The sequence below is a fragment of the Lycium ferocissimum genome, chromosome 10 (genome assembly GCF_029784015.1).
Source record: "Lycium ferocissimum isolate CSIRO_LF1 chromosome 10, AGI_CSIRO_Lferr_CH_V1, whole genome shotgun sequence".
NCBI lineage: Eukaryota > Viridiplantae > Streptophyta > Magnoliopsida > Solanales > Solanaceae > Lycium > Lycium ferocissimum.
The window spans coordinates 32,423,922-32,451,079 of NC_081351.1; the positions used below are offsets into that span (position 1 = coordinate 32,423,922).

The following is a 27,158-nucleotide window of genomic DNA, read 5'->3' on the forward strand; positions in this document are numbered from 1 at the left end:
TACTGGTTAATCTTTTGTTTTGATGCTGAAGAAGATAATGCAGGGATAGTAGATAAAACCCAACAATTAAACTCATTTACAGAGTGATTTTTTTTTTTTTTTTTTCGAAGTTTCCATCAATGTCGTGGTTTTTCTTTTCTCAAAAAATTAATTTGTGATTTTTCAATTTATTTAATCTTTTATTATTAGACTGTGAAAATTTAATGATTGAATTATATGGACAAAAGTATCAATTAGCAACAGAAGAAACCTTGGTGTGAAGTTGAATCTGGTAGAAAGAATAAAATTAGAACGGAGAGGAAGAAGACAAAGTGAAAGAGAGTTGGGTAGCAAACGAAATCCTTCAAAAATGAATTTGATTTTCTAGAGCTATAAGTATATGACGGTAATGGTGGCAATGGCGGTGAAAGGGGTGGAAATTTTAATGATGGAAAAGGGGTGGAGAAAAAAATGGGTTAGGGGTGATGAGGTGGCAATGCCACGTGGCATCCACCTCATCAAATGTCACTGCCACGTGGAATAGGATGTTCAAGGTGGACAACTTTAATGGAGGAAGGGTATATTTGAGCCCATAGTATAACGGCAGGGGTATATTTGGACCCAAAATATAACGAAGGGTATATTTAGCCCTTTTCTAATAGTATAGGAGTATATTTGGCCCTTTTCTGTAAACACGAGCTAGCAGAATTTGAGCAGCACTTCCCCTATTTTATCAACTTCCACTATATTCCAAAACAACTCCCAAACAACAATATTAACATCAACAATACCATAGTCAAGGAATTATATTCAAATTAATCTTAACTCAATCCAAAATTTCCTTTCAAATTCACTTCATAGTCATCAACTTCAATTCAATACTTTGTGACTTCTCCACTTTGATTCTTTTCCTTTCCAAGAGTTACTAAACCTTTAAGCCAACTCAATCATATAAATAAGATGGAGAACATACCTTATAATAGAGGAACTTCACCTCACTCAACTTCTCCCAAGATCAAGTTCATCACAACATTGAAGAGAAGTAAGAACAATCATCTTCCATGGATTATCTTGAGGTTTTGGTGTTTGATCTTCTCTTTTAATGGTGTGGAAGGTTTTGGAATGTTATAGAACCTTCAAGAACTCTCTAAAAATATGGGGAGAAGAGTGTGGAAAGTGGGTGTGAAGAATGGGGTCTCTTGGAACTTAAAAAGGTTTTAAACCGCCTCACCGACTTGAGTTTGCGGTCGAGATGCGGCCTAGCATACTCAGTATGCGACCGCATCTCACTCAGCATAGTGAGGATAGTGCTGAGGCAGTGTGCACCTCAAAGTAGGTGAGTTTGCGGCCAATATGCTGCACATCATACTAAGTATGCGGCCGCATATTGCCCCAAATTTCCTGATTTCGCGAAAATGCGTTCTTTTCGATTCGTTTGACCTCCAATCCTTATGAAACCTTCTTGGCACTTGTATAAAACTTCACTAACCATCTAAGGAGCCCTATAACTCCACCTCAAGGTAATGCTAAGCAATGCATAGCTCAATGACACGAAATCTTCCCAAAAACATGACACCAATCCTAACCTTCAACGAATTTACTTCCGCCGATTCATTTAACTCCGAAACCTTAAGGTACATACTTAAAATTATTAGATACCCTCCTTAACCTTGTAAGGGCTTCATATCCACTTTAGGCTTACGTTATTTTACTTATAATGCAAACGACGCGAAATTTCTAAGGTGTAACAATATATTTTCTGGTATTTAGAAAAAGAACATATCATTTTCAAAAGTATAACAACTTGTGCTGATTAACAAAATTTACTAATACAAAAGATGTTAATAGCGGTGGTTGGATATTAAAGAATTTGAAAGTGGACAAAGATGTTTTGGAGTAACTAGGTATTACGTTACCATTTGCCAGCAGAGGTAAGTAAATCACTTCCATTTACCAACAAGGGTTGTGGTGTAGTGACTGGTATTACTTCATCCTTAACCAAGAGGTCTCGAATTCGAGCCCCCTTGGGTACGGAGTCACCATTGTTAGGGAGTGCTTTGCCTCCCAATGTGGGACTACCTGGAACGAATCAGGATTTAGTTGGGCCCCAATACGGATACCGAACACCGGATGGAAAAAAAAAATCACTTCCATTTAAACAACGCCCAGCAAATAACCAATCTTATTTAACGAAACTTAAGGTTTTCTAACTGTAGAAGCTTTTAAGTCTCACATTTACTCCCTCCGTCTTAATTTATCCGACATATTTTTCTTTTTAGTCTATCGCAAAAAGAACATCTTTCTATAATTGAAAACAACTTAATTTTAAAATTTCCCTTTTACCCTTAGTAAATTATTTATAACCACACAAATATATAAGATTTGTTTTAGACCATAAATATTAAAAATCTTTATTTCTTTCTTACATTTTATGCCTAATCAAAATAATGCCACATAAATTGAGACGGAAGGATGCCTTTTTCTTTTGTTGGTCACCCATCTTGGATACAATTTCGAAGCCTAATTCCATTCCCAGGGTTTCGGCTTCTGATCCGAGAGCATTTTACCATCCAAAGTCCGACGCGATTCAAGTTAATATGTTGTTTATAAGGTCCAATAACATATGAACAACCATTAAATCCAAATCAATATCATCCGATCTTTTAAATCACGGTCCAAAGATTTTTTTTTTCCAACCAAATTGAAAATTTTATGAAGAAAATGGTAGATCACAAATTTAAAATTTTATATGTTTTTGCAAATTTTAGATGACAAATCTAATATGTTGTTTATAAGGTCCAATAACATATGAACAACCATTAAATCCAAATCCAGTATCATCCGAAAGAATAATTTCTATATACATACAAATTTTTAAAATAGGATAAAATTTAAATTGTGACTAAAAAAGAGATATTTGTGTAAATCAACCGATGTAAAAGATACGTGCGGCGTTGGTTTGATATGTAGTAGGACACATTTTTTCCTGAAAATATCTCTCTTTTAAGAGAATATTTTGTGGTGTCTAATACAGTAACATCTCCAAGGTAAATGTTTTCCTCCAAAGGCAAAAAAGATATTTTGTTAACGAAAGTCATTTTCCAACTATCCTAAACTAAACACATTTTTTTTTAAAAAAGAATGCTAAATACTTTTTGCACAAAAAGTAAAAACGATTTGTCGTATGCAGCAGCAGCATCATGTTGTGTGGCCGCAGGTCATTGTTACCTCAGACACCGTGTATTCTGCGCGTATGTTCATCTCATATCTCTCTTCTCTCTCTCTCTCTTTTCCTATTTCAAGTCTCTTCTAACCTTCTCTTGGTTCTCACTCACCTCTTCTATCTAACAAAAAAAATACCCAATTCTCTTTTCTTGACTCCCTTTTGACAAAGACTCTCTCTTTACTCCCTGAAATAATTATTTTGACCCCAATTCTTGATCCTCATTGGATTCATCGAAGTTACAGCCTGGCGTACTTTTTCTTTGAGAGGTACAATTTTGATTGATACTTGATACCACCTATGAATTTTGTCTCTCTTTTTTCTTTTAATTCTTTCTTGGTTTTTGTTTGTAATGTATTCAAAACTCTCTTTACTCTGTCAAGATTCCAGTTTTTTTTTTTTTCTGTTTTTTACTTTCCTTTTTTCAGATTTCCTAGGTTGTTGTCAGCTCATATGTAAGGATCTCTTAGTTTTTTATCCTTTTTCTTTCTTGCTTACTACTCACACGTTTTCTTTTTTCAAACTGCTTTTGAAATATTTTTACTTGAGCCAAAGGTCTATCTAAAACAGCCTGTAATGATAAGATTTGCGTACACTTTACCTCAGCATACCCAACTTGTGAAATTATACTGGTTATATTGTTGTTGTCTTTCTTGTTTACTAATACTGAGGTTGCTAATGGACTTTTTTAAGGCAAACCCCTTATGTTTTTATTGTTTGTGCAGAGTCATATAGTCAGAATTTATTTATTTGAATGAGGTTCTGAAATTTTCATTCTCATGGGTGTTGTTTTTTCTTTCCAGGGGAATTTTGGTGAAGCTTCTGGAGAGAAGCAGAAGTAGTTAACACTCTGGCCAACACTCGAGTGAAGTCCTCTCCCTCTTTTGGTGAATGGGATAGGGTTGAGGCTAGAAGGAGGATACTTCTTGGAGTTTCACTTCTTCATTATCTTTCTTCTTCTCCTTATTTGTCTAATTGGGCTCTTTCATTGCTTTGGCGTTTGCCTATTGATTACGGCTAATTTGCCATCTACTAAAGCTGCTGCTTTTTTCAAGATTCCATCTTTTTGTAATTCTGTGTAAGCTTTTTTTTTTCTTGACATGTGAATTGTAAACTTTCAAAGATCAAAACTTTTTTTTTTCTGTGGGGTTGAAAGATTAGTTGGAAAGGAGGAGCTAACAAATTGGAAGAAAGAATTTGATTTTCAGAGTGAAAGAAAATGGCAATTTGCAACTGCTTTTGTGGTCCAGTAGGGAGAAGCAGGAAAGATAAGGTGGGTACCATTTTTTCAATTCAGCTCTTCTTTTCTTTGAGCATGCATGTTATTTTTGTGATTTTTCATCTGATCTCTATGTTTTGTTCATTTTTAGGGAGATAAGAGAGTTCCAAGAACTGCTGATGAGCCTGTACTAGTTGAAAGTTCTGTAAAATCTACTGCTATAACAGATGACTCAAAATCGTCTTCCTTTGTTGTTCCTTTACCTTTTGGGGGTTCTAGCAAGGTAATGAATCATGAAAGTCCTGTTAAGGGAGATACAGAAGAGGTGGCTTATGAAGGAGAAGATGAGCATGATGAAAGCTTGTCCATGAAGAGGGACAACTCTGATTTTGATCTGCAAGCACGCGGTGATCAATCATTCAACGAAGAGATTAATCGTAATTGCTCATTTGAAAGTGAAATGAATCACCAGGATCATAACAAATCTGAGGAGATTGTGAAAAGTGGGCACATTAGTGATCCAGGATTTGGTAAAGTAGAATCTTGGGCTTCGCCAAGGCTTCAGCGATCATGCTCCGATTTAGCGATGAGGGATATGCTCACTAAATTCAGTGAGCAGTTATCACTCTCTAAGTCTAAATCTTTTGATGAGATGCAGAGATTAGCTGAGAAAATGACTTTAGGAAGTCCAACTAATTCTGTGTTGACGCATCGTAGTGCTGACAAAGTTATGTTGAAGAAGCATTCTTCAACCCAACTCCTACCATCCAGAAGTCGGAAACTGTGGTGGAAACTATTTCTATGGAGCCATAGGAACCTACAAGGAACAGGTACTATCCAACAACTAGCAATCAAGACGGCTCTAAACCAGCAGGGCGGGTACTGCTCGGATACACTAGAACTAGGGAAAGGCATGGACTCGAGCAACTTGGGATCTCCTGGTTCGTTCACGGGAGAATCCTTGAACAAAGGGCGCCGTGATAAAGGCAAGGAGGTTTTGGATGACTTCCAAGGAGGAGTAAGTGGGTTTTGGCCACAAAATCAGTGGGTTGCTTTCCCCGAAGAATCCTCTAGGTTTATGAGAATCAATGAATGGGTGAATGAACTTCCTAGTCATCCACCATGCTTAATTGATGAGCATGATCATGTTGAAGATGAGGTTGATGCTAGTAAATCACCAGCAAGAAGCTTATCTCTCATCAGTCCACATCCGAATATAAATGTCCCGGAAGAGGTTGCACATGCTAACGCAGTCATCCGTTCTCTCAATTCTTCCTCAACGGTTGCTCACATCGCAGGCACTGGTCTGAAAGTTATCCCTGCCATGTCGCACTTATCTAGCCTTCGATCTGTCAATTTATCAGGCAACTTCATAGGTATGTAATCAAAGGACAATTAGTACTAAACTAAATTTAGGCTACTGGACATGGTCATAGAAAGCCCCTTTAACACAATTTATGTTTCCTACTGCAATGCAGTTCAAATAACTCCAGGATCACTACCAAAGGGTCTTCATGTTCTCAATTTATCAAGGAACAAGATTCACACAATTGAAGGACTCAGGGAATTGACACGTCTGCGCGTGCTCGACCTAAGTTACAACAGAATCTCTCGAATTGGACAAGGTATGTGGCATCCTTAGACCTTCCACCCATGATAAACTGTCTTGTTTGGCGACTGGCAATATATGTGACTTTGGCTTCAAATTGCATCAGGTTTGTCAAATTGTACGCTCATCAAAGAGCTCTACCTGGCCGGTAACAAAATAAGTGATATAGAAGGGCTCCACAGGCTTCTGAAGCTGACTGTTCTAGACTTGAGCTTCAACAAGATAACAACTACTAAAGCGCTTGGTCAGCTAGTGGCAAACTATAACTCTCTGCTGGCTCTGAATCTATTGGGAAATCCAATTCAGATCAATATAAGTGATGACCAACTGCGAAAGGCAGTTCGCAGTCTGCTTCCACAGCTAGCTTTCTTAAACAAACAGCCAATCAACTCACAAAAGGCACGAGAGGTAGGAACAGAAGCAGTTGCAAAAGCAGCATTGGGCAATAGCACTCGGGGCACTCATAGAAGAGCAACCAGGAAAGTTAGCACTGGAGCTTCTTCATCTTCAAGTGTGTATAGGAGCAGCGCCAGTGTTGCGCAAAAGAGCAGGCATAGGCTAAGAAGCCGAGCTCAACATCAGTCTTCCAAGGCAAAGTGATGTGCTTTAGCATCTCCTTGTTCCGAAATGTTTCATGCTTTCGGACAGTGCAACCCGAGAAAGCATGGTTTCAGTGTGTTTCGATTTTGTTTTATCTATTTTAATTTGTTCTTCAAATTAATTTGTGAAGGTTCTTCCTCAGTCTGCATTGTATTCAGGAAGTCTTGTTTGAAAGCCAGCTACTTGTGGCTTTCTATGATTGTTCAATTTGGCATGTTTTTCGACATTAATTTGCACCGTTATAAACATACTTAGCTTCTGTTTCTGGTTGATATTGAATCTTGTGTTAAATCTTTTTGATCTTTCGTGGAGTATAGCTTTGGATCTACTTCTAGGAAATATCTTGCTGGCAGATAGTGAGTAAAAGCTGAAATATCTATGCTAGAAATGCTTCACAGGCAGAAGTTATACAATGCAAATAGTGGAGTTATGCTCCTTAAGGGGCTGATTTGTTGTGATTTGGATAGAACATATGATAGGTAATGCAAAGGTTAAACTAAAATTTGATTAATTCATTTCTTTTTTAGTTTAACCATCCGCACAACTTCGATTTGTATCACGTAAAGGGTACACAAATGGTGGGGAAAGTGTTTCCTATGAAGAACTGTTCATTCTTTCGAACTCGAAATTTCTGGTTTAGTGTGGATGTATTTCATCCATCCCCAACATACTCCTTTGTAGTTGGTCATCTAATTGATTATAGGTGAAATGAACAAAAATATCTGGTTCGAGCCAAGTCAACAAAACGTGAAATACCCAAAATGATCGCAATAATGTCTTTTTCAGCAGGGTAACTATGTCCCACGATGAATTTAACATTTTAGGATCGGATGGTCCCTCGATCACTCCTAATAGTGGGTGGCTTGCCCAGTAGTGAGCTGGTCACGGAAAAGAAAACACTATATTTGAGGTTTAGCAGTTGGAAGCTAGGGCGGAGCTAGTAAGGGCCAAGATCCGAACCCCCTCGGTGAAAAATTATACTGTATATACAAGATAGAAAATTATTTTTTATGTATATATAGTAGATATTCAACCCCCTTGGTTCCTTCGTTTGTCTACTTCTTTATATTTTTGAACCCTCTGAATTAAAATCCTGGCTCCGCCACTGGTTGGAAGTTCAATTTCTGAAGCTATAATAAACAAGAAACTAGAATCATTCACCTTTACTAAAGAAAGCAAGAAACTTCCCAGTTCCCACAAGGGAATAAAGAAAAAGAAAAAGAAGAGAAGAATCTTTGACTTAAAGAGGAGAGACAATCCAAAAATGCATCGTGCTCTTCGGGTGAAGGTCAAAATCTCAAGTGTTGAAAAAAAGTTCTTTTGAGCCACACAAGCATGATTCTTGTAGTCATAAATTTCCAATGTTTGTGTGGACTGAAATTTTCATTTATAACCAATAAAATTGAGACGTATTAGCTTGGAAAGTTGAATAATCTTTTGACAAAATTGACAACGCATTGCTGGATTAATAGGGCCAAGAGCATCACGAAACTGATAAACCATATGCTTTAAAGATGCTTGTTATAGAATCTTCCACACCTTCTATTGATTAGGAATTAGGATATTTAGGAGATAAATAAAATAAAGGTAATATCCTCAAACAGCAAGCAATTCACAAGGCTGATTCTGTCTATTTTTGGGCTATCTTTTTCCAATGAAAGACCAATGGATAAACACGAATTGAACAATCAATATTTTTTGACAGATAAATAAACAGAATTTTTCTTTGATGGTCCCTTTAATAGATATCACCATATCACCATCTTTAGCAAGAATATGCTCTGGCTTCATAGCAATAACAAGGGCTCTGATCTCTTGACATAAATTCCAAAAAGGGCTCTGATCTCTTGACATAAATTCCAAAAAGAACAAAAGTTGGTTGTCACTGGAGGACGTCTTTGTAAAAATGAAGTTAATACTTAGTTGTGCTGATAATTTAAAAAGAGGGATATAATATAGATGAACCACCTAAATGCAAAGGCAAAGTGGTGAAGCCTAGTCCGTGGTAGCCTCTTTATTTTATTTTTTATCAGTAGTCTATGGTAGCTTATCATCAAAGGCCAATCCTAATCAAAGATGATATTTTTGGGTAAGGTAATTTTAATACCAACAAGGTACTACAAAAGTAAAATAGGAGGAGTACAAGTTTACCATTACGACTTTAGCCAAAGAGAACCAAAAAATCAAAAAGGTGACATCTTCTAGCATACTACCTTCACACCAAAAGTATAAATTCTGCAAACATCTATTTTTTACAAAAGAAATGTGTTGTTTCATTCCTTCAACTTATCTCTTAATCCTCTCCAACCAAATAGTCCACAAATGAAATATTCCTGTCCAACCAAATAGTCCAGATGATGTATAACAGGAAAGTCTTCCGTGTCTGCTTTGCTTCAGTCTTCTTTTCTCCAGGCAGGCCAATTTTCTTTTACCTTGATATATTTCTCATTGAGTTATGTATTCCAGACGAGTGCAATGAACATTAATTTAATAATTCATAATTTACCCCATGTCTTCACAAAATATGCATATTATATCAGCTCTGACCCCGACCCTATAGCTATCCAAAGAACCAAGTGAAAATAGAGGAAGTAAATGAAGATATCACAATTGAATGTATAAGATAAACAGTGGTAAAAGGACTGAGCAAGGTTGTAACTTTCATGAAGATAGAGGGATCTAAAAGAAATTTACTAATGGAGTCGTAGTTAAACTAAATTCAGAACCAGCTATTCAAACTTCTCAAATAATAGTAGAGTTACTGAATACTATCTTATACAATGAAATGCAATAGCCTTCTACATTATATTTCTTCTTCCGATAAATAATTTTTCACATTGTGAACGCTATAGTGCTCTACATTTTGGAGAAAATAGAGTACGGCCAAATACATAAGCGTCACCTAAAGTTGGCAAAATTTTTCATTTAGACACTTTAAAGTTAGTTTTGTCCCTATTAGACACTCCAAATTCGTCTGAAGTGTGCCAAATAAACACAACTGTAGTGTTCTATTATTCCTTGCTGCATCTTTTTTTCTTCCTTCAAATAACGGTAGTGTCAAAATCAACTTGTATGCAATGAGTGCAATGTACAGTATTTTCCCTTGATGTATTTCTCAATGACAATTCTTTTTTCAGATGAGTGCAATGTATATTATACCATAATTTACCCTTGTCTTCACAAAATATGCATATTATACCAGCTCAGACCACCATCCTAGCTAAGAAAGAACCAAAGTGAAAATAGAGATATAGCCTGTTTGGATTGGCTTATTTTAATTGCTTTTAAGCCAAAATAGCTTTTAAGCACTTGTTTTTAAGCCAAGCAAAAGTAGAAACCTATGGCTTTTGGCTTATAAGTCATAAGCAAAGCCCATCCAAAACAGGCTCATAGTAAATGAAGATATCACAATTGAATGAACAATACATACATGATCAATTGTACTAGGAAGCAGGACAATGCAAGATTGTAACTTTCATGTAGAAGGAGAGAACTAAAAGAGATTTTACTCATGGAGACATGGTTAAACTAAACTTAGAATAGTCATTCAAACTTCTCAAATAATAGTAGAACACCGAATATTACATTATACAATGAAATGCAATAGTTTTCTACATTGTATATCTTCTAATAAGTAATTTTTACATTGTGAATGCAATAGTGCTCTACATTTTGGAAATGATAAGAGTGCAGGCAGCGTTACAATTTAGAGCTGAAAGGAATAGGCAGCAGGAAAATGGTATAAGAGTTCGAAACAACTCCAGATATCTCAAGTATTATGTTGTTTTGATCGGTAGAAGTCGTCCATCACAATTTCTGCTCAATGAAGCTCCATCATCACCATAAGTTACACAAGAAGTAAAAGTTAATTAAAACTTTCATGTCTCATAGACATCACTGCTTGGCTCCAAACACTTTCATGTCTGCATATGTATAAAGCTTCTCATTGAACATCACCTGTGGATCCTTATTTAGCAAAACTCCGTCTTCCCCATAAGCATCCTTTAGAAAAACAGACCAATTCATTTCTGTACCAGCCAAATAAAACGTCCGGGGCTGTTTCAACAGCATCTGATAAGTATGCTTAGTAAGACAAAATTCCTCCTTGAACTCCACAATGTTATGCATATAAGCTCTCTTCTTCAACGTCAAGCTTAAAAACTCGTGAATCAATCCAACCCTAACTTCTCTGCCTCCACAGTCCACAAATCCAACTTACCCCCATCAGAATAAGGCGAAACTAATGGCAACATATACAACAAATTCAACTTCCTTTCATCGCGTTCATCCAAATCCAATGCCTTCCCATGTTTTATCGGAAACTTAAACGCCTTCTTCACCTTATCCTCATCAACCATATACTCTTTCTCTAATGCGCTAACTGCCAATGTAGGATCCCAATTTACAAGCTCAACTACTCTTTTCCCATCTCCCTCAACAACAACATTAAAATAATCCTCGTACTTACCTGTCCTATCTCTAAAATCTTCAGGTATACCAAATAAAAGTCTATTATGATAAATTTTACTCAAAAGGAATCCTCTTTTCATTTGACATCATTAACAATTTCCTAACTACATTAACTCTATCACTTTCCATTTCATTCGTTATTTTACCTTCCTCATCCAACAATTGTTCTTGGTTCAAATTCTGCTCTATGAAGCTCCATCATCACCGTAATTTACACAAAAAGTAAAAGTTAATTCAACCTTTCATGTCTCATAGACATCATTGTCAGCGTCAATACCTTTCATGTCTGCATATCTATAAAGTTTCTCATTGAAGAGCACCTGTGGATCCTTATTTAGCAAAACCCCGTCTTCCCCGTAAGCATCCTTTAGAAAAACCGACCAATTCATTTCCGTACCAGCCAAGTAAAACGTCCGAGGCTGTTTCAACAACATCTGATAAGTATGCTTCGTAAGACAAAACTCCTCCTTAAACTCCACAATGTTATGTATATAAGCTCTCTTCTCCAACGTCAAGCTCAAGAACTCATGAATCAATCCAACCCTAAACTTCTCCGCCTCAACAGTCCACAAATCCAACTTGCTCCCATCAGAATAAGGCGAAACTAATGGCAACGTATACAACAAATTCAACTTCCTTTCATCGCGTTCATCCAAATCCAATGCCTTCCCATGTTTTATCGGAAACTTAAACGCCTTCTTAACCTTATCCTCATCAACCATATACTCCTTTTCCAACGCGCTAACCGCCAATCTAGGATCCCAATTCACAAGCTCAACTACCCTTTTCCCATCTCCCTCAACAACAACCTTAAAATAATCCTCGTACTTCCTTATCCTATCCCTAAAATCTTCAGGTATACCAAATAAAAGTCTATTATGATAAATTTTACTCAAAGCAATCCTTTTATCTTTCGACATCATCAACAATTTCCTAACTACATTAACTCTATCAATTTCCATTTCATTCATTATACAAGATTCTTCTTCTAACAATTGTTCCATAAAATCAGTGAAACCAATCCACATCTTACCATCAGTATGCCTATAAATCTCGAATATTTTCGGGTGTTGTTGAAGGGATCGAACAACTTTTCTGCCACGTGGAAACCCAAGTTGTTGGTGAAGTTTTCCAGCATCATCAAGACGAAGAACATTAAGGGGTTGTTTGGATAGGAATTCTTTAGTTTTAGTTAAAAATCTGAAATGGGTGTCACGTAAAAGGATGTTTTCGAAGTGGGGGTTGATGTTTGGTTGAGTTTGAACTAACTTAGTACGTGGGGATTCTTTTTTCTTTCGTTTCTTGCGGAATTTTTTAGGGGTTTTGGTGACAAGGAAAGAAGTGGAAAGTTGTCTGAACTGGGAAGTGAGGAAATTTGGGGAAATTGAGGTTTTGGAAATGGAAGAAATGGTGGTGGATTTGGTCCAAAGGAGATGGAAAAGTGTCATTTGTGTAGTGTTAGTTTTTGATTTTTGGGTGTTGGAGTGAAGGGTTTAAGAATGAAAGGCAAGGGTTTAGGATGATTACAACAGCACAACAACAACAACCGGCCTAGTATAATTCCAACATATGAGTCTGGGGAGGATAGAGTGTACGCAGATCTAACCCCATTAAGACGCAATTTGTTTTGGAAGCGCGCCCGCTCAAGAGAGAAAAATAAAGAAAAACAAGACAAAAAGTCAGATAAGGCCAACGGTTTAGGATGATTCATTCGCAGAAATTAGGAAGGGGAAAAAAAAAAGAGAGAGAGAGAGATGAGATTAAGTTGAGAATGAAAATGAAAAGAACAAAAAGTCCGACCTGCCGGATTCGAACCAGCGACCTAAATATTGCTATGGAACACACTACAGTCTTCCGCTCTGCCAACTGAGCTAAGGTCGGTTGGTGATATTACAGGGAGAATTATTTATCCTATAAGTCTCATACTTTACTGTTATATTACTCCTTCCGTCCCAAAATAAGTGTTGTTTAGCAGGAAAAATTTGTCCTAAAATAATTGTTGCTTTAGGAATTTAAGATAAGAAGAGTAATTGTTTTCAACTATATCCTTATATTAAAAATTTACTAATAGTGTTCAATTTTCAAGAAACATCTACTCCCTCTGTTCACTTTTACTTGTCCACTATTTTAAAAATAAATTTTCACTTTTACTTGTCACTTTTAGCATATTAAGAAAAGACAATTTATGTTTTCCTGTTTTACCCATAGTATTAATTACTCACTTTAAATTATTTTTCAAATCCAATAAAAATATGCACCAATTATATGGGTATATTGGTAAATTATGCACTTCATTTTTTATTTCTAAACAGCGTGAAAAGTCTAAAGTGGACAAGTAAAAGTGAACAGAGAAAGTAATAAATAGGGGTAATTTAGTAAAGGGAAAAGGGTCAAATATACCTCTCTACTTTAGTTTATTGGCTAACTTTGTCCTCCTTTACTCAAAGTAATCAAATATATCCCTCCCGTTATAAGTTGGGGCCAAATATATTCCTACCGTTAGCAAAGTTTTAAAAATACCCCTCATTTCTAACATATTCCCACATAACCAAGTCTAGTCATTGAAATTGGGTGACATAGACGCCACATGACATTTAACTTATTCTATGTGGTGCCTACGTGGTAATTTTTTTATAAATAATCTAGAAAATTGATTTTTTTTAAAACAAATCTGAAAAAAAAAGGTCTTTTATTAAAAATCTGAAACTTTTTTGTTTTAATAAAATCCGATTTTTTAAAATATATTCTCGAAAATTTGATATTTTATTAAAAAATTTGAAAAATGATTTTTTAAAAAATCAATTTTTCAGATTTTTTAAACTTAATCCATATTTTTTTAAAAATAAGACACTTTTAAAAAAAAAAAATACTTTACAGTTTTCCAGATTTAAAAAAAATCATTTTCTAGATTTTTTAACTAAAATATTCAATTTTCGAGAATATATTTTTAAAAAATGGGTTTTATTAAAACAAAAAAGTTTCAGATTTTTAATAAAAGCCATTCTTTCCGTATTTGTTTTAAAAAAATTAATTTTCTAAAATTGTCATGTAAAAAAATCATTTTAAATGTCTTATGATGTCCATGTCACCCAACTTTAACTTTTTAACTAAAACTTTCTAACAATATATTTTGAGAATATATTTTTAAAAAATGGGTTTTATTAAAACAAAAAAATTTATTTATTTTTTCAAAAGTGCGTAAAAGCCATTTATTTTATAATGGAGGAAGTACAATATTAATCGACCAATTGAGTTTTAAAAAAATTAATTTTCTAGATTCTTTTTTCTCTATTTACTTAAAAAAAAGATAATTTTAGTTCATGATAGAAGTTTGAATTATATACTTGTAGCTTTTTCGATATCTGCATTTTGCTTTACAAAATATGAGAATTAATACTTTAATGCCACCAAATATTAGTACATATTTTGACTCATGCTCCACATCAGAGTCCGGAGCCTAAAGGGTATAAAAATACACGGTATTTACCAAAAGGGGATGACCAAAATTTTATATACCAAAAGGGGTATATCTATCCAATATACCCCAAAAATTTTTTTTATTGCAAAAAAAAAATAAAAATGTGGGAATACAAAATATAATTGTTAACGTGGATCAATTATCCGTGCTCTGCTTCTTGTCCGGTTTCTTCTCTTGTTAATTTATTAGTTGAGTACAAACTATTTTAAGTTGTTTGGTAGGAAATGAGAAAAAAATACTACTCACATTGATCATGTCCGGCTTAACAAAGGACTATCCCACTTACTTTAAACTTTTTGCCATTTAGTCTTGCTATATGTAACCATAAAGTAATATAGAGAAGTTAATTAGAGGGTCAATACTCTATTTTATTTTGTCTAGAGCTCTAAATTCGGACATAAATTCCTTTATATTTGTTATATAAATTATAAATTTCAGAAACTGCATAGAATAAATTACATCTTTTCAAAGTTGAAGATATTTAAAATATATTTGAAAAATCATGATTAAAGATAAAACTATTTGATTCCCTACTAATATAAAGCCAATATTAATAATGAATAAATTAATTTTTACAAATCATTGTATGTATTGTTTGTCATAATGTAATTACATGAATTACAAGTGCGTTGTTTGGTTGCACAAGTATAATTACACGATTAGAATTTAAAACTAAAATTTAATTATAAAAAATTTAAAATTTATATTTAAAAAATATGTGCCTTTATAAATGATGTTAAATTAGTTATTTAATAATAAAGAATGCGACTCATTCTTTCTTGAGATATTAAAAATTAGAATATTAACGGAATAAAATTAAAAATTAAAAAAAAATACTTTGCCATAAAAAGAAAAATATACTTTAAAAAATACAAATGATTAAACTGTAAAATAAAAAAGAAATTAAACAATAGAAATAAAAAATAAATTAGAAAAAAAAAGAAATAAAAAATAAAAAATAAAAAATAAATTATTAAATAACTAATTTAATATCATTTATAAAGGCACTACAAAAAGATAGTTGCCTTGCAGTTGACAGCCTCAGTGTACTTTTGTTTCAGACCTTCTCTTTTTCTCTATTTACTTATTGGATTGGTAGGTAAAAAGATAATTTTAGTTCATGATAGAAGTTTGAATTATATACTTGTAGCTTTTTAGATGTCTGCATTTTGCTTTACAAAATATGAGAATTAATACTTTAATGCCACCAAATATTAGTACATATTTTGACTCATGCTCCACATCGTGTCATTCTTTTTGGTTAGGGGAGTATATCGCTTCATTGATACAATTGTCTTCTCTCCAATTTATCTTAATTCTTACCTGCAGTTTCTTTTTTATTTTTGAGATAATGATGTTTAGACCATAATTGTTACTGTTTTAATGTTGTTTTCCAAAATTGTATGTGTTTTCTTATTTTTCAAGTGATTTTTATCTTTTAATGAAATTTTTCTAGCATTAAATTATGAAATCTGCGGTACTACAAATTCTACAAACGATCTATAAAAATCCTTTTAGTGATCAATCAACTTTAAGAATTGTTGCTTACTCATTATTTAAATTCATTTTGAATACTGTAGATCATGAGAAAGTCATTTATCCATTAATAGTGACTTTATATCATCACTCACATCATAATAATTGGAATGCCTCCCATCTACTAGTAGAAATGCAACTTAAGGTCACGGGTATGAGGTACTATCTCATCAAAAATGTCCTCTTAAGGTCACGGGTATATCATTAAAAATGTCCTCTTAAGGTCACGGGTATCTTATTAAAAATGTTTTCTTAGCATTTGAATATGTATAGGTCATATATATATTTAAAATAGTTAATACAAAATTTATGTAAAATAATAATTAAATACTACATTCATAATATGTTAAAGAATACGGAGCATATTGATGTACAATTGTACATGATGTTGTAAAAACTGTTTATTTAATGTATGTAATATAATGGTCATTGCTCACGCTAGGCTGTGATGGTAGTGTAATAGAGGTCGGTGATGCCAGTAGTTGATAGGGAAGTATTGGCTGGTGGTGGAAGTGGTTGATCGCAGTAACTAGTGAGTCCGGAGCCAAAATGGCTTGTTTTTTGAGCTAATAGCTCAAAATAGAATGTCTTTTTTTTTATACTAAAATGGGTATTTCGTTAGTCATCCAACGAAATAGGACAAATTTTTTTTTTTTTTTTTTTGTACTTCGTTGGTAAAAAACGAATTTTTTTTTTTTTTTTTTGGTATTTCGTTGGACTACCAATGAAATAGGATATTTTATTTTATTTTGTATTTCGTTGCTAAAAAAACGAATTTAATTTTTTTTTTTTTTTGATTTCGTTCATACAAAAACGAAATATGAAAATATAATTTATTTATTTTTTTGTATTTCGTTTAGGATAAAAAAAAAAATTTTATGACCATCTAAAGTTTGACCACTTTACAACTAGTTTTTCACCTTATATTTTTTAGAATTAGATTTATATTCAAAATAAAGTTATGTCTTGATTAAAAAATAACACGCTTAAATCAAAATCTTAAAAAATAAAACACCCTAAAGTTTCCAAACAAAACTTACTTCGGGTACCTTTTCAACCCTTAAAACGACGATCCGAACGTTTACGTATTCTTAATGTATTGAGCCTATATTATAGTATGTAGAAAAACTATATAAAATATTGACGTTTCGGAGTCTTGACACACGACTAATCGTTAGTCAAAGTATGGAAAAAACACTAAGTGTTGGTTGCAAAGAAAAGATTTATTGATTTATTAATTATTGCATGTGTTAAAATATTTATTTCAAAATATATGCTTTAAAACGTTGGGGAGAAAAATATTTTGTAAGACGTTGGGGAGAAAAATGTTTTATCCTATTTCGTTCATATACCGACGAAATAAAAAAAAAAATTATTTCGTTTTTTTATAAACGAATTACAAAAAAAAAAAATTATCCCATTTCGTTGGACTACCAACGAAATACAAAAAAAAAAAAAAATTATATTTTCATATTTCGTTTTTGTATGAACGAAATCAAAAAAAAAATTAAATTTTACCAACGAAATACAAAAAAAAAAAAAAAAAAAAAAAAAAAATTTATCCTATTTCGTTGGTAGTCCAACGAAATACCAAAAAAAAAAAAAAATTAAATTCGTTTTTTACCAACTAAATACAAAAAAAAAAAAAAAAAAAAATTGTCCTATTTCGTTGGTAGTCCAACGAAATACAAAAAAAAAATATATTATTTGTTACATTTCGCTCACAAGTGTAGCGAAATGTAACTTTCCCTATCGGACCGGAACAGTAATCATAGGTATTTCGTTGGATAACCAACGAAATACCCATTTTGGTATAAAAAAAAAAAAAGACATTCTATTTTGGACTATTAGTTTAAAAAACAAGCCATTTTGGATCCGGACTCAGTAACTAGTAATGGAAGTGGTTGACAATGGTAGTTGTTAGATAAAGGTAGTAGTTATTGGTGGAGGTGACTGGTGATTTCGATTGTGGTTGTGGAGTGATGGCAGGCATCATACATCTCCACAATCCTTTAACAACTAATCAAAGTACAGACACAGGTTTGTTTTGTACGAAGAATAATATTTTTCACGAAAAATATTTTTCAAAACAATAAGCGATTTTCTCACTTATTTTTTGGTGTTTGGCATGAAGAGAAAATCCTCCCAAAAACACTTGTATATAACCTAGTCAGACGCTACGAGGGTTGGATAAGGTGTGAGTGGATCTATGGGGGTGGGGGTAAGGTATGGTGTATTGGAAGGTAAAGTGGAGACAATTAGCGTTAAATGTCCCTTGTTTTCCCTTTCATTAGAGAAGATTGAATATATACCACACACCCATAATGCCCAAAGTTAGAACTTTGTCGATAATGAACTGGAACCACTTGGCAGAGAGTATTAAGAATTGAGAATAATCTATCAAAAAGGAGAAGAAGTGCAGGGAAATAGAGTCAAAGCCAAAACACTTGATATGCTACAGCAGCAGCTAGGATTGCCCTTATTCTATAATAACTTCACAATTTCAATCAACATATGGTTGTGTAGTAATAATGAGACATCACAAGGAAAAAACTATAGCCTCTAAACAATTCCCATTTGCACTGTGCCCCAAATGTGTAATTACATGGCCCTATGTACTCCTTACGGCTACATAGGAGTGTTCTGGTTGGTCCTTTGCAGAACCATTTCTTTTCTTCTCTTCTTGCTCTCTCTTGCTTTTCTGACTGTCCAAAATTTCGTTTCCGGCCTTCTGTGTGAAATGTATGCTGTTTAATAATATGATCCAACAAAACAAATTAGTATTATCATCTACAACCTTGAGATCCCCACCAACTTTTAGCTTGCTTGTCTTCTTGAAAATGGTTTCTGGCAAATTAGTAGCTTCTCATCACTGCTTTCTACCTCTACAACTCTCGCGTCCCATTTCAACCGTGCTGCATGAGCCCTTGCTAACTCAATAAGAGGGACAGTATCACGTATAATCACCCAGCCCTGCAACATGCAAATAGCGGTTAGCAAAAGTGACAAAGAGAAGCTCAGTCAAGAGATAACAGCTAGCTGAAATGAGCATGCATGCACAAGGGTGTGTTGATGTTACTCAGCTTTCAGGTATATTAACAATGGCTGAAAGTGGGTGTCGGGGTTTTGGCGTACAAGATCAAAGGGTAAATGGCATGTTGAGGTAGAAATAATAGATATCCCATAAGTAGGGCATAGTGTTCAGGTCGCAAAACGCGAATATAAACCATAATAACCTGTACAACCTCATTCTAAGTAGTGGGAGGAAAAAAGGATGCTTATAAAAATGGATCTTTACACAAGTAACTGGCCGGATTCTTTGTTTGCCTTTCCTAATGCACTGATTATACATATATTATATATAATATATGGATTATACGTATATTACACAACCGCTGGCTATTTATAGTTTAAACGGGGTTGGGTGGACGGCTATTTAGGTTAAGTCTTCTATTAAAATAAGGGACGCAGGAAAAAAGGGAAAAAACTAGTGATTGGAAAAGGGTAAACTAAGAAAGAAAGAAATATAGAGCTATTTGGGGGGCACTATATGATGCAGCACCAGACCACATGCTACTTATGGAGCCCACTTCAGTGACCCTCTAGCTAAGAAAAGGACTTCTCAGTGTAGGATACACTAATGGGAGTGGAGAGCAGAACAATCACAAACTCCTTTTGCAACCCCAATCCCACTAAGACTTTAAAAACCTCTGATACCGAGACACTTTGGTTGCTTGTAAAAGTAAGTGGATGAATCATAATAGAGCTATCTTAATTGTAATCTTATTGCACCATTATAGCCATTAGAGCTTGAAAAGTCACTACTTGTTGACTATCAAGAAGTCCATCTAACTGCTGCATGATTACAAAATGAGGACTAGCAAAGTACAGAAACAAAAATACATACCTCTGGACGAAGAACACGATCTATCTCAATAAACAGATCAAACATCGGACATCTGCTATGTTGGCCAAATTCCAGTGACAGAAGTCCATTAGCATGCACCAGATCATAAGTTCTTGGATATGTTGGAAATGCCTCACACCTGCAAAGGAAATAGCAAGCAAGATTAGTCACATAATCCACCCCCCAAAAAAAAAAAAAAAAAAAAAAAAAAAAAAAACAAATACAAAGAAGTCGCTTTGATGAAGTTTATGAATCAAGATGAACTGATTTTATGTGACATGCAACCAACTTTCATTTTATAAGTCAAAAATCTGCTGAAAACCAAGTTGATGTCAAAAAACTGAGAAGTTTGTTGATGTGTGTGAACATGAGTCATCTAAAAGCATGTATCATTCTCGCCAACTATTTATACCATGTGGTATTCTCTCTTAACACCAGAAATAGAAGTGGAAAAAAGAGTATTTTCCTGCTTTCTACATCATTTCACTGTTTTGAAACGATATTCATATAGACAGAATTTCCCCTGAAACTTGAAACAATATAACTCCAAGTAGAGAAAAAGCTATGTCGCAAGCGCTGTCCACCTGCAATTCTTTGAAGACTAACTATTTTAGCCTCCAAATTACACATGTGGTCATAGAAAAGACATTTTTAGCAAGCATGAAGTGCATGACAATGCTGTCTAATTAACTATCACCTCATTAACTCCCCACCCGATTTTGTATCTTCGGCAGTTACTAAAGATACCCCAAACCAAAACTAACTAGCACCATGTTTTTTATTGTCAAGCAAAAACCAGTACCTACAAGTTCCTTTGAGTGGATAAAATAGAACTCCAAGAAGTTAATAAAGTGCTAGAATTTAGACTGGCAAACATGTTACTCAGTTATCAGTACTTTGTTCTTTATTATGATACATGCTCCCTCTTCATCTCAATCACAAAAAGTGAGTTACTATTAATTAGCATAAACCTTCTCCAAAGTTTAAGTGTCTAAAAAAAGCTAAAAGATTACCTCATGTAAATAGGGGCAAAGAAACTTCGAAGAAGATGGTGCCTTGGTGAAGGAAACCTAGTCGTTGAACCTAGTTACGACTGAATAGATCGCGGAACCACCGAATAGTGAAAAATGGTAACGACTATAAGGGAATGATCAATGTTGAAAGGAATGGATGAATGTCGGCTTAATAGTGATATGGTAGTTCCAAGTTCGAGATAGTATTGGTCAACCAAATAACATGACTTGTGAGTTGTGGGGTACAACAATTATTAGGAATCATTAGAGTTAAGGGCGATCGGAAGCTATCATCCAAATTCAATTTACTGACAGATTTATGCATCTAGCATTCTCTATATCATGTAAACTAGCAAATGTTGCATGTATTAAGAGCTGATATTTATCAAGTGCATTTCTTCACTAGAGAAAGAGAGAAAATTTACCAATCATGCAAAACACCAACAAATCCCCTGTCGAGAATTAGGGGAAGATAGTTAGGCCCACTAGTGGGAATCACATTCATGACCCACGCTGACGTTTTAGCATCCAGTAGAGCAGCATTCAGACCACCAAAATGGGCATTCATGTCCAACACATTTCTAAGCATATTATAGGGAGGAGAAGGGTCATCATCACCAGGTCGCTTTGGGTGATCGGAAAATATTAAAGGTGAAAGAAGTGACCAATAATTGTTAACTGCTGAATTCCAGTTAAGGGAATCCTCAGCAAGAGCTTCAGATGGCAAACCTAATAACACAAAGAGCGCTATCATTAGATGTTCAGAGGAAACTAAAATAACAACATGTAACAGAGTGCTACACATTTAAAACTTTTGAAAATGAGGATAGCCCATTACCATGAATCTTAAGTTCGCTGGAGTTCAATTTTGCCCTAGAAGGCCATTTTGTCCTTTCTTCAATAGGAATCCACCGGCGGCTTTGAGTTCCAGCAATGCATGCTTGTAGTGGTCGATAATAGGGGGACTCAATGTCCTGTCCTTTACTGCAAAGAGAAGGCCCAACACCTGGTCTCCTGTAAATAGAAGCAACTCTTCTTAGTCACACAAACATTGCTCACATGTACCTATTGCGGGTCAGGAAACGACAAATCAAAACGAAGATTTGTGGACGAGGTCTGCACACCTTGCAACGTAACATTTCTTTAAACTTGTCTTTTTCCATACAACAGTTTCGTCTTGTTGTGCCAACAGTTCCCAGCACATACTTTCAGCAAAATTCCGGACAAAGTTCCATTTTTTCAGGTTCTTTTTGTTGCGGACTGAGCGCTGAGTATTCGTAACAGTTGAAGTCCAGACAAAATATCCACCAGGCCTTAATAATCGATCAACTTCAACAAGAAGAATACCATCTGCACCAGAATTCATATTTTATTAAGGTAACAAATAAATATGAAAGATTTACATTTTACATTAGTTATAGAAGTAGATTCGAGAGCCAAAACAGCATTATAATAATGGTGAACTTACGAAAAGCGTCGCAGTGCGAAGAAACTTTATGAAGCTACTAACTAGTACAGTGCAGAATCACAGAGACTCTAAATGGTTTGCTCATACGTAATAGGAGTTCCTAAAAGGAAAGAGAAGTGTTGCACCCAAGGGTATGGACTGGTGGTTAATGAAGTGGGGAGAAGAACCATGAGGTCTCGAGTTCAAATCCAGCCGAGCAAAAAACGCTAGGTGATTTCAATTCTTCCCATCAACCTAAGCCTTGGCCGCAGACTTACACGGTATCTGTGTTGGGAGGTAGCAGGTACATAGTGGAATAGTCGAGGTACACGCAAGTTGATCCGGCACCACGGTCATAAAAAAGAAACAACCACTTAAGAGGAAGCACCAAAGGCAAGGCCTCCCCCAAGATTCGTTATTCTTCAGTGAAAATGTGATGTAACATTAGAAAGAATCCATATAAACTTGATTCTTCCTGAACTTTTGTTACAAATAGCAGTATGAGAAATATACTGGACATCAAGATTACTTTTTAAATAGCCGATGCCTATGAACTTTTGTCAGATCCCTTTTCTTCAGTGGAGGAGCAGGGAAACCAAATAGAAATATGTATATGAACAATTAAGCTGTGATTTTTGAAGGTTGAATGGATTGGTTTTGGAACTGCATCACAACTTATATAAATAATATAAGTATAGGAGCATACTCCGGTTGAGAAAACACTACTTATCAAGTTTTCACTTATTTCAATTACAAATCCTCTGATGCATTTATAGAAACTTCTTCTATGTTCCTAATGGCATGCATGAATTATGAAACATCACTCGCTTAGCAATTTATATCAAAGTGAGACCTAAATGAGGTTCTACCCACACTTTGAACTCTACTATTAAAAAAGCGCTATCCGAAATTATCCAGCTAACAAGAATTAAGAATATTAACAAAGTACATATTTATGTATGCATCTTAAAACAAAAATGGTAAATTACTGAAATTGTCATTTTCTCCAACTGGCTTATGAAGAGTACCTTTCTGATCCCAGTCAACATGACATTCTGCACAATGTATCATATCAAAGGAAAGAGATGGATAAGGCAACTGCTTTGAATTAAATGATCCAATCACTGCGGGAAGACCTCTTTCAAGTGTTAGCTGAACTTGACTGCCTGAAGCTTCATAATTTGCAACACACATGGTCAATAATTGGCTAGAAAAGAGATGTGCCCCAAAACTGCCATAACCACATCCAATATCCAAGATAGTTCGGACCTGAAAAGGAAGCAGGAGCAACTTTAATGGCACTAGACAAAAAGGAAAATAGAACTAATATTTCCAAATGTGATAGAAAGCACTCCTTCAAGAGCCGAAGAGAAATTTAAACGAAAATTCAATATGAGAACAAATGATGGAGAAAAATGAAAAGGATTTCATGACAAACTACACGAATAAGATCCAGATGTTATCGAAGCTTTCTTAACGACTACAGCGAAACTATACGAAAATAAAATATAAGTATACTATCCAGATATGTATGTAGTAAGCAAAGCAAGGGAAGCAATTGTTCACTGGTCAATGGAATTTTAGCACAAGATAGTTTTTTTTTTAAAATCAAGTAGCACAATATGATAAGGAATTCTGAATACAAGGATGAACCAGAAACCAGGACCAACCATTAGAATCCACTTACTCCAGCTTGTACAAAGTTTGATTCATTTCGTAGCCCAATCATTTCTGCTATTTGATGTGAGTAGTCTTCAATGCTGTCAAACATGGCAGAGTCTGAACGAAAGGAAATCTGCTCTTCCTCCAACATCATCAACCTATCATTGCGTGAAATGAGGAGAAAAATAAGCACAAGAGCAGATAATACAATCATAGTTAAGCAAGAAAAAGACTACCATTTTGCACTCACCTTTTTGTCAAACTGCCAGAGGAGAGTACCTCTTGTGCAGTAATATTAACATTTGCATGCCAAATGACGTCCCTACCGGTAGGCCACCTAAGAGGAATCTTGTAATTAACAGGGGGAAGTACCAAGCAATTCTGTCTTGAACCAGGTCCACAGTAGCGGTCAACCTCCTCACCCTTAGTAAGGCCCAAATCAAGATTTTCCGACACATTGAAACATGGAACAAAGTTCTCAGATTCAGAAGGACAGTATTCGATATCCTTCACATTTGTTGCACCAAGAGACAGCTTTCCTATGTCCTTCAAATCCGATACTACTTGCTCCTGAAGCTGCCTGTATCCATGGTATATTTGACCTCTTGATGAGGAGGTTATCGACATTGTCCACCAAAAGGATCCGGTAAGAGCAAGAACTATTATGACAACTAAACTCAGCCTGATCAAAAGCAAAGCGTACTTAAGTCGATTACGACCTGTTCCAGGGCTAAATGGATCAGAAAGTAAACCATTTTCACCCAAATTATGTTTTGAAGGAGAATTATCTGGAAACAGAATCCTGAAAAGGAATTTTGTTGACAAATAAGTCTGATCACTAGCTGAGCGATTTCGCTCCAAATCTTCCTTTTCTATTTTATCTTTCATCTGAGAGTCATCCCAGAAATCAGGGCCATTAACTGATAACCTCCCCCCACCTGAACCTCTATGGAGTGGCCTTGACATGTTCCAACCTGATAAACCCCAAGCAGAACAAATTACACAAGATATACCAAGAACAAAACTTTATATACTTAAATAAACAATAACATGAATAAATAAACTCTATCTCTAGGAACAAGATCAAATCACACTTTTCCTACTAGATCCATGGACCCCCAAATGAACTTCACAACAGTATCATTAACAAAACAATCAAATGCTATAATCCACCTGGTGATGTTCAAGAAACAGTTGAAACAAAAGCAGATACATTAAACTAAACAACAAACAAAGCCAGTATAGGTGTGTGAACAAGTTCTTTCCTTATCAACCAAGTAAAAGCAGAGATTTAGTTGAGTAAAAATGGAAGTAAAGTCAGTTCAGTGTACTACACAAACACATAAACAATTTTTTTTTAAAAAAAAAACACCCCATTTCCTATTTTAGATCAATTCAATAAGTAGAAGACAAAAATGGAATCTTTTTCCAAAACCCACCAAGAAAAAAACCCAGAAACCACAGACCAAAGTAGTTGCAATTTACAAAAAAAGAAAGGTTTTGAATACCTCAATGACAAAAATAGATGAAGCCCAGTTTCTTAATAGCAAAAAAGCCTTCAACTTTCACAAAATTTCCCACAAATCAAGAATTGTCTTGTTCTACCTGAATTTCAGCTCCCACTCTCACATTCAAACAAATTCAAGAATTGGCTTTAAATTGTATATAGAGAGAGAGAGAGAGAAATAAAAATATATATAGAGAGAGAGGGTACATTGAGAATATAATGTAGTTGAAGTATGGATCCAATCACTACAGTTTTGCTCACCCGTGAAAAAGAGAAAAAAAAAAAAAAAAAAAAAACACTCTTTCAATCTATTCTTTCTTGCAAATGAGTACAGGAAAACAGTGTACATATACATGTAGACATAACCAATAAATTATACTAATAAAATAATTAATTTTTTAATCAATAAAATAATTAATGAAGAAGCTGTGTGTTCTCAAAGAGGCATACACATTTCAACAGAGTAGTTAAGGTAAAGAGAGATTAGCTGTACTAATAATGACATAAGGTCAAGCAGAGTAAGTATTAAGTAGCTAGAGTTCAAACACAACTGTAATGCTTAACTATTTAAAGATTAGTAGAAAGTGACACAAGAAAGAAGGAACCGACTCTATTGCATATCACTCACTTACTCGTCGTCCTTATTCGAAGAATTTCTGGTGGTTGAAGACCATTAGATCAATTATTATCCCTTATTACTATTAGTATGAGTTTTATGAATTACTCATTCCGTTTACTTTTACTTGTTCATTATTTTAAAAATAGATTTTTATTTTATTTATCCACTTTCCTTGTTTTACTCTTAGCATTAATTACTCATTCCAAATTATTTTTCAATTTCACTAAGAAATTATACACTAATTAATATGGATATTATGATAAAATATCTACTTCATTTATTATTTCTTAAAAGGTATGCAAAGTCCATAATGGATAATTAAAAGTGAACGGAGGGAGTTATTATATTTAAATTCTTGTTAATAATTACTGCTCCTCGGTCCCATTTTAATTGTTGTTTTTGCTCTTTTCACATCCATTAACAAAAAAAAATTACTAAGAGATAGTTGTGGGATTACACTTAGAGTCTTCTTGTTATTACTAGATGTTTTTTGAAAATTGAGCAACATTAAAAGGACTACTTGGTATAATTAGAAACAATTACTAATATTAGTCTTAAATTTCTAAAATAACACTTTATTTTGAGATAATTATTTTAAGCTAAAGCGTCAGTTAAAATGAGATAAAGGGAGTAATATGTAAAATGTTAAAACTGGTAACTAATCTGCAACACAGATTAAATTACACTTATAATATGTAAAGTCGTATAATTTGTATCCTATAATTAATAGATATATCTCTTTCAGAGGACTTTTGGGGATGTGAGAATTTAATAGTAGATCTGGATTCTGATAACAACTTGCGCCGGATTTGCAGCGCCCTATTATCTTTACTTAACCATCCGTTTTTTTTTTTTAATTTTATAACTTATGCATAAATAACATGGAAGT

At 34.4% G+C, this 27,158-nt stretch overlaps 3 protein-coding genes, 1 non-coding gene and 1 pseudogene across 6 annotated transcripts; 1 reads left to right on the top strand and 4 right to left on the bottom strand.

Moving 5' to 3' along the window:
- The first annotated feature begins 3,236 nt into the window (after positions 1-3,236).
- Positions 3,237-6,932, top strand: LOC132033435 (uncharacterized). Of its 3 annotated transcripts, none has more exons than XM_059423412.1 (6): positions 3,237-3,471; positions 4,006-4,280; positions 4,364-4,475; positions 4,573-5,797; positions 5,900-6,046; positions 6,137-6,932. In XM_059423412.1, exons 3-6 carry the CDS (start codon positions 4,422-4,424, stop codon positions 6,628-6,630), a joined length of 1,920 nt encoding a protein of 639 aa, XP_059279395.1. In that variant the 5' UTR covers positions 3,237-3,471; positions 4,006-4,280; positions 4,364-4,421; the 3' UTR covers positions 6,631-6,932. The 3 variants fall into 3 exon arrangements, with proteins under 3 accessions (XP_059279395.1, XP_059279396.1, XP_059279394.1); XM_059423413.1 differs by having other exon boundaries at positions 4,411-4,475; XM_059423411.1 differs by having other exon boundaries at positions 4,006-4,475.
- Positions 6,933-10,153: 3,221 nt separating this feature from the next.
- Positions 10,154-11,229, bottom strand: LOC132033438 (protein WHAT'S THIS FACTOR 1 homolog, chloroplastic-like; annotated as a pseudogene).
- A 113-nt stretch (positions 11,230-11,342) lies between these two features.
- LOC132033437 (protein WHAT'S THIS FACTOR 1 homolog, chloroplastic-like) lies at positions 11,343-12,619 on the bottom strand. Its single transcript, XM_059423414.1, has one exon. It carries the CDS (start codon positions 12,546-12,548, stop codon positions 11,343-11,345), a length of 1,206 nt encoding a protein of 401 aa, XP_059279397.1. The 5' UTR covers positions 12,549-12,619.
- Positions 12,620-12,894: 275 nt separating this feature from the next.
- On the bottom strand, positions 12,895-12,981 carry TRNAY-GUA (transfer RNA tyrosine (anticodon GUA)). The gene is given in 2 exon segments: positions 12,895-12,930; positions 12,945-12,981. It is a non-coding gene; the product is annotated as a tRNA-Tyr (tRNA).
- Positions 12,982-18,541: 5,560 nt separating this feature from the next.
- LOC132033439 (probable pectin methyltransferase QUA2) lies at positions 18,542-26,085 on the bottom strand. The gene is made up of 9 exons (XM_059423416.1): positions 25,652-26,085; positions 24,394-25,117; positions 24,169-24,301; positions 23,510-23,750; positions 22,159-22,384; positions 21,873-22,048; positions 21,460-21,763; positions 20,022-20,160; positions 18,542-19,087 (listed from the first exon to the last, which is right to left on the bottom strand). The coding sequence occupies exons 2-9, from the start codon at positions 25,107-25,109 to the stop codon at positions 18,932-18,934; spliced, it is 2,091 nt and encodes a 696-aa protein (XP_059279399.1). The 5' UTR covers positions 25,110-25,117; positions 25,652-26,085; the 3' UTR covers positions 18,542-18,931.
- Positions 26,086-27,158: the final 1,073 nt, after the last annotated feature.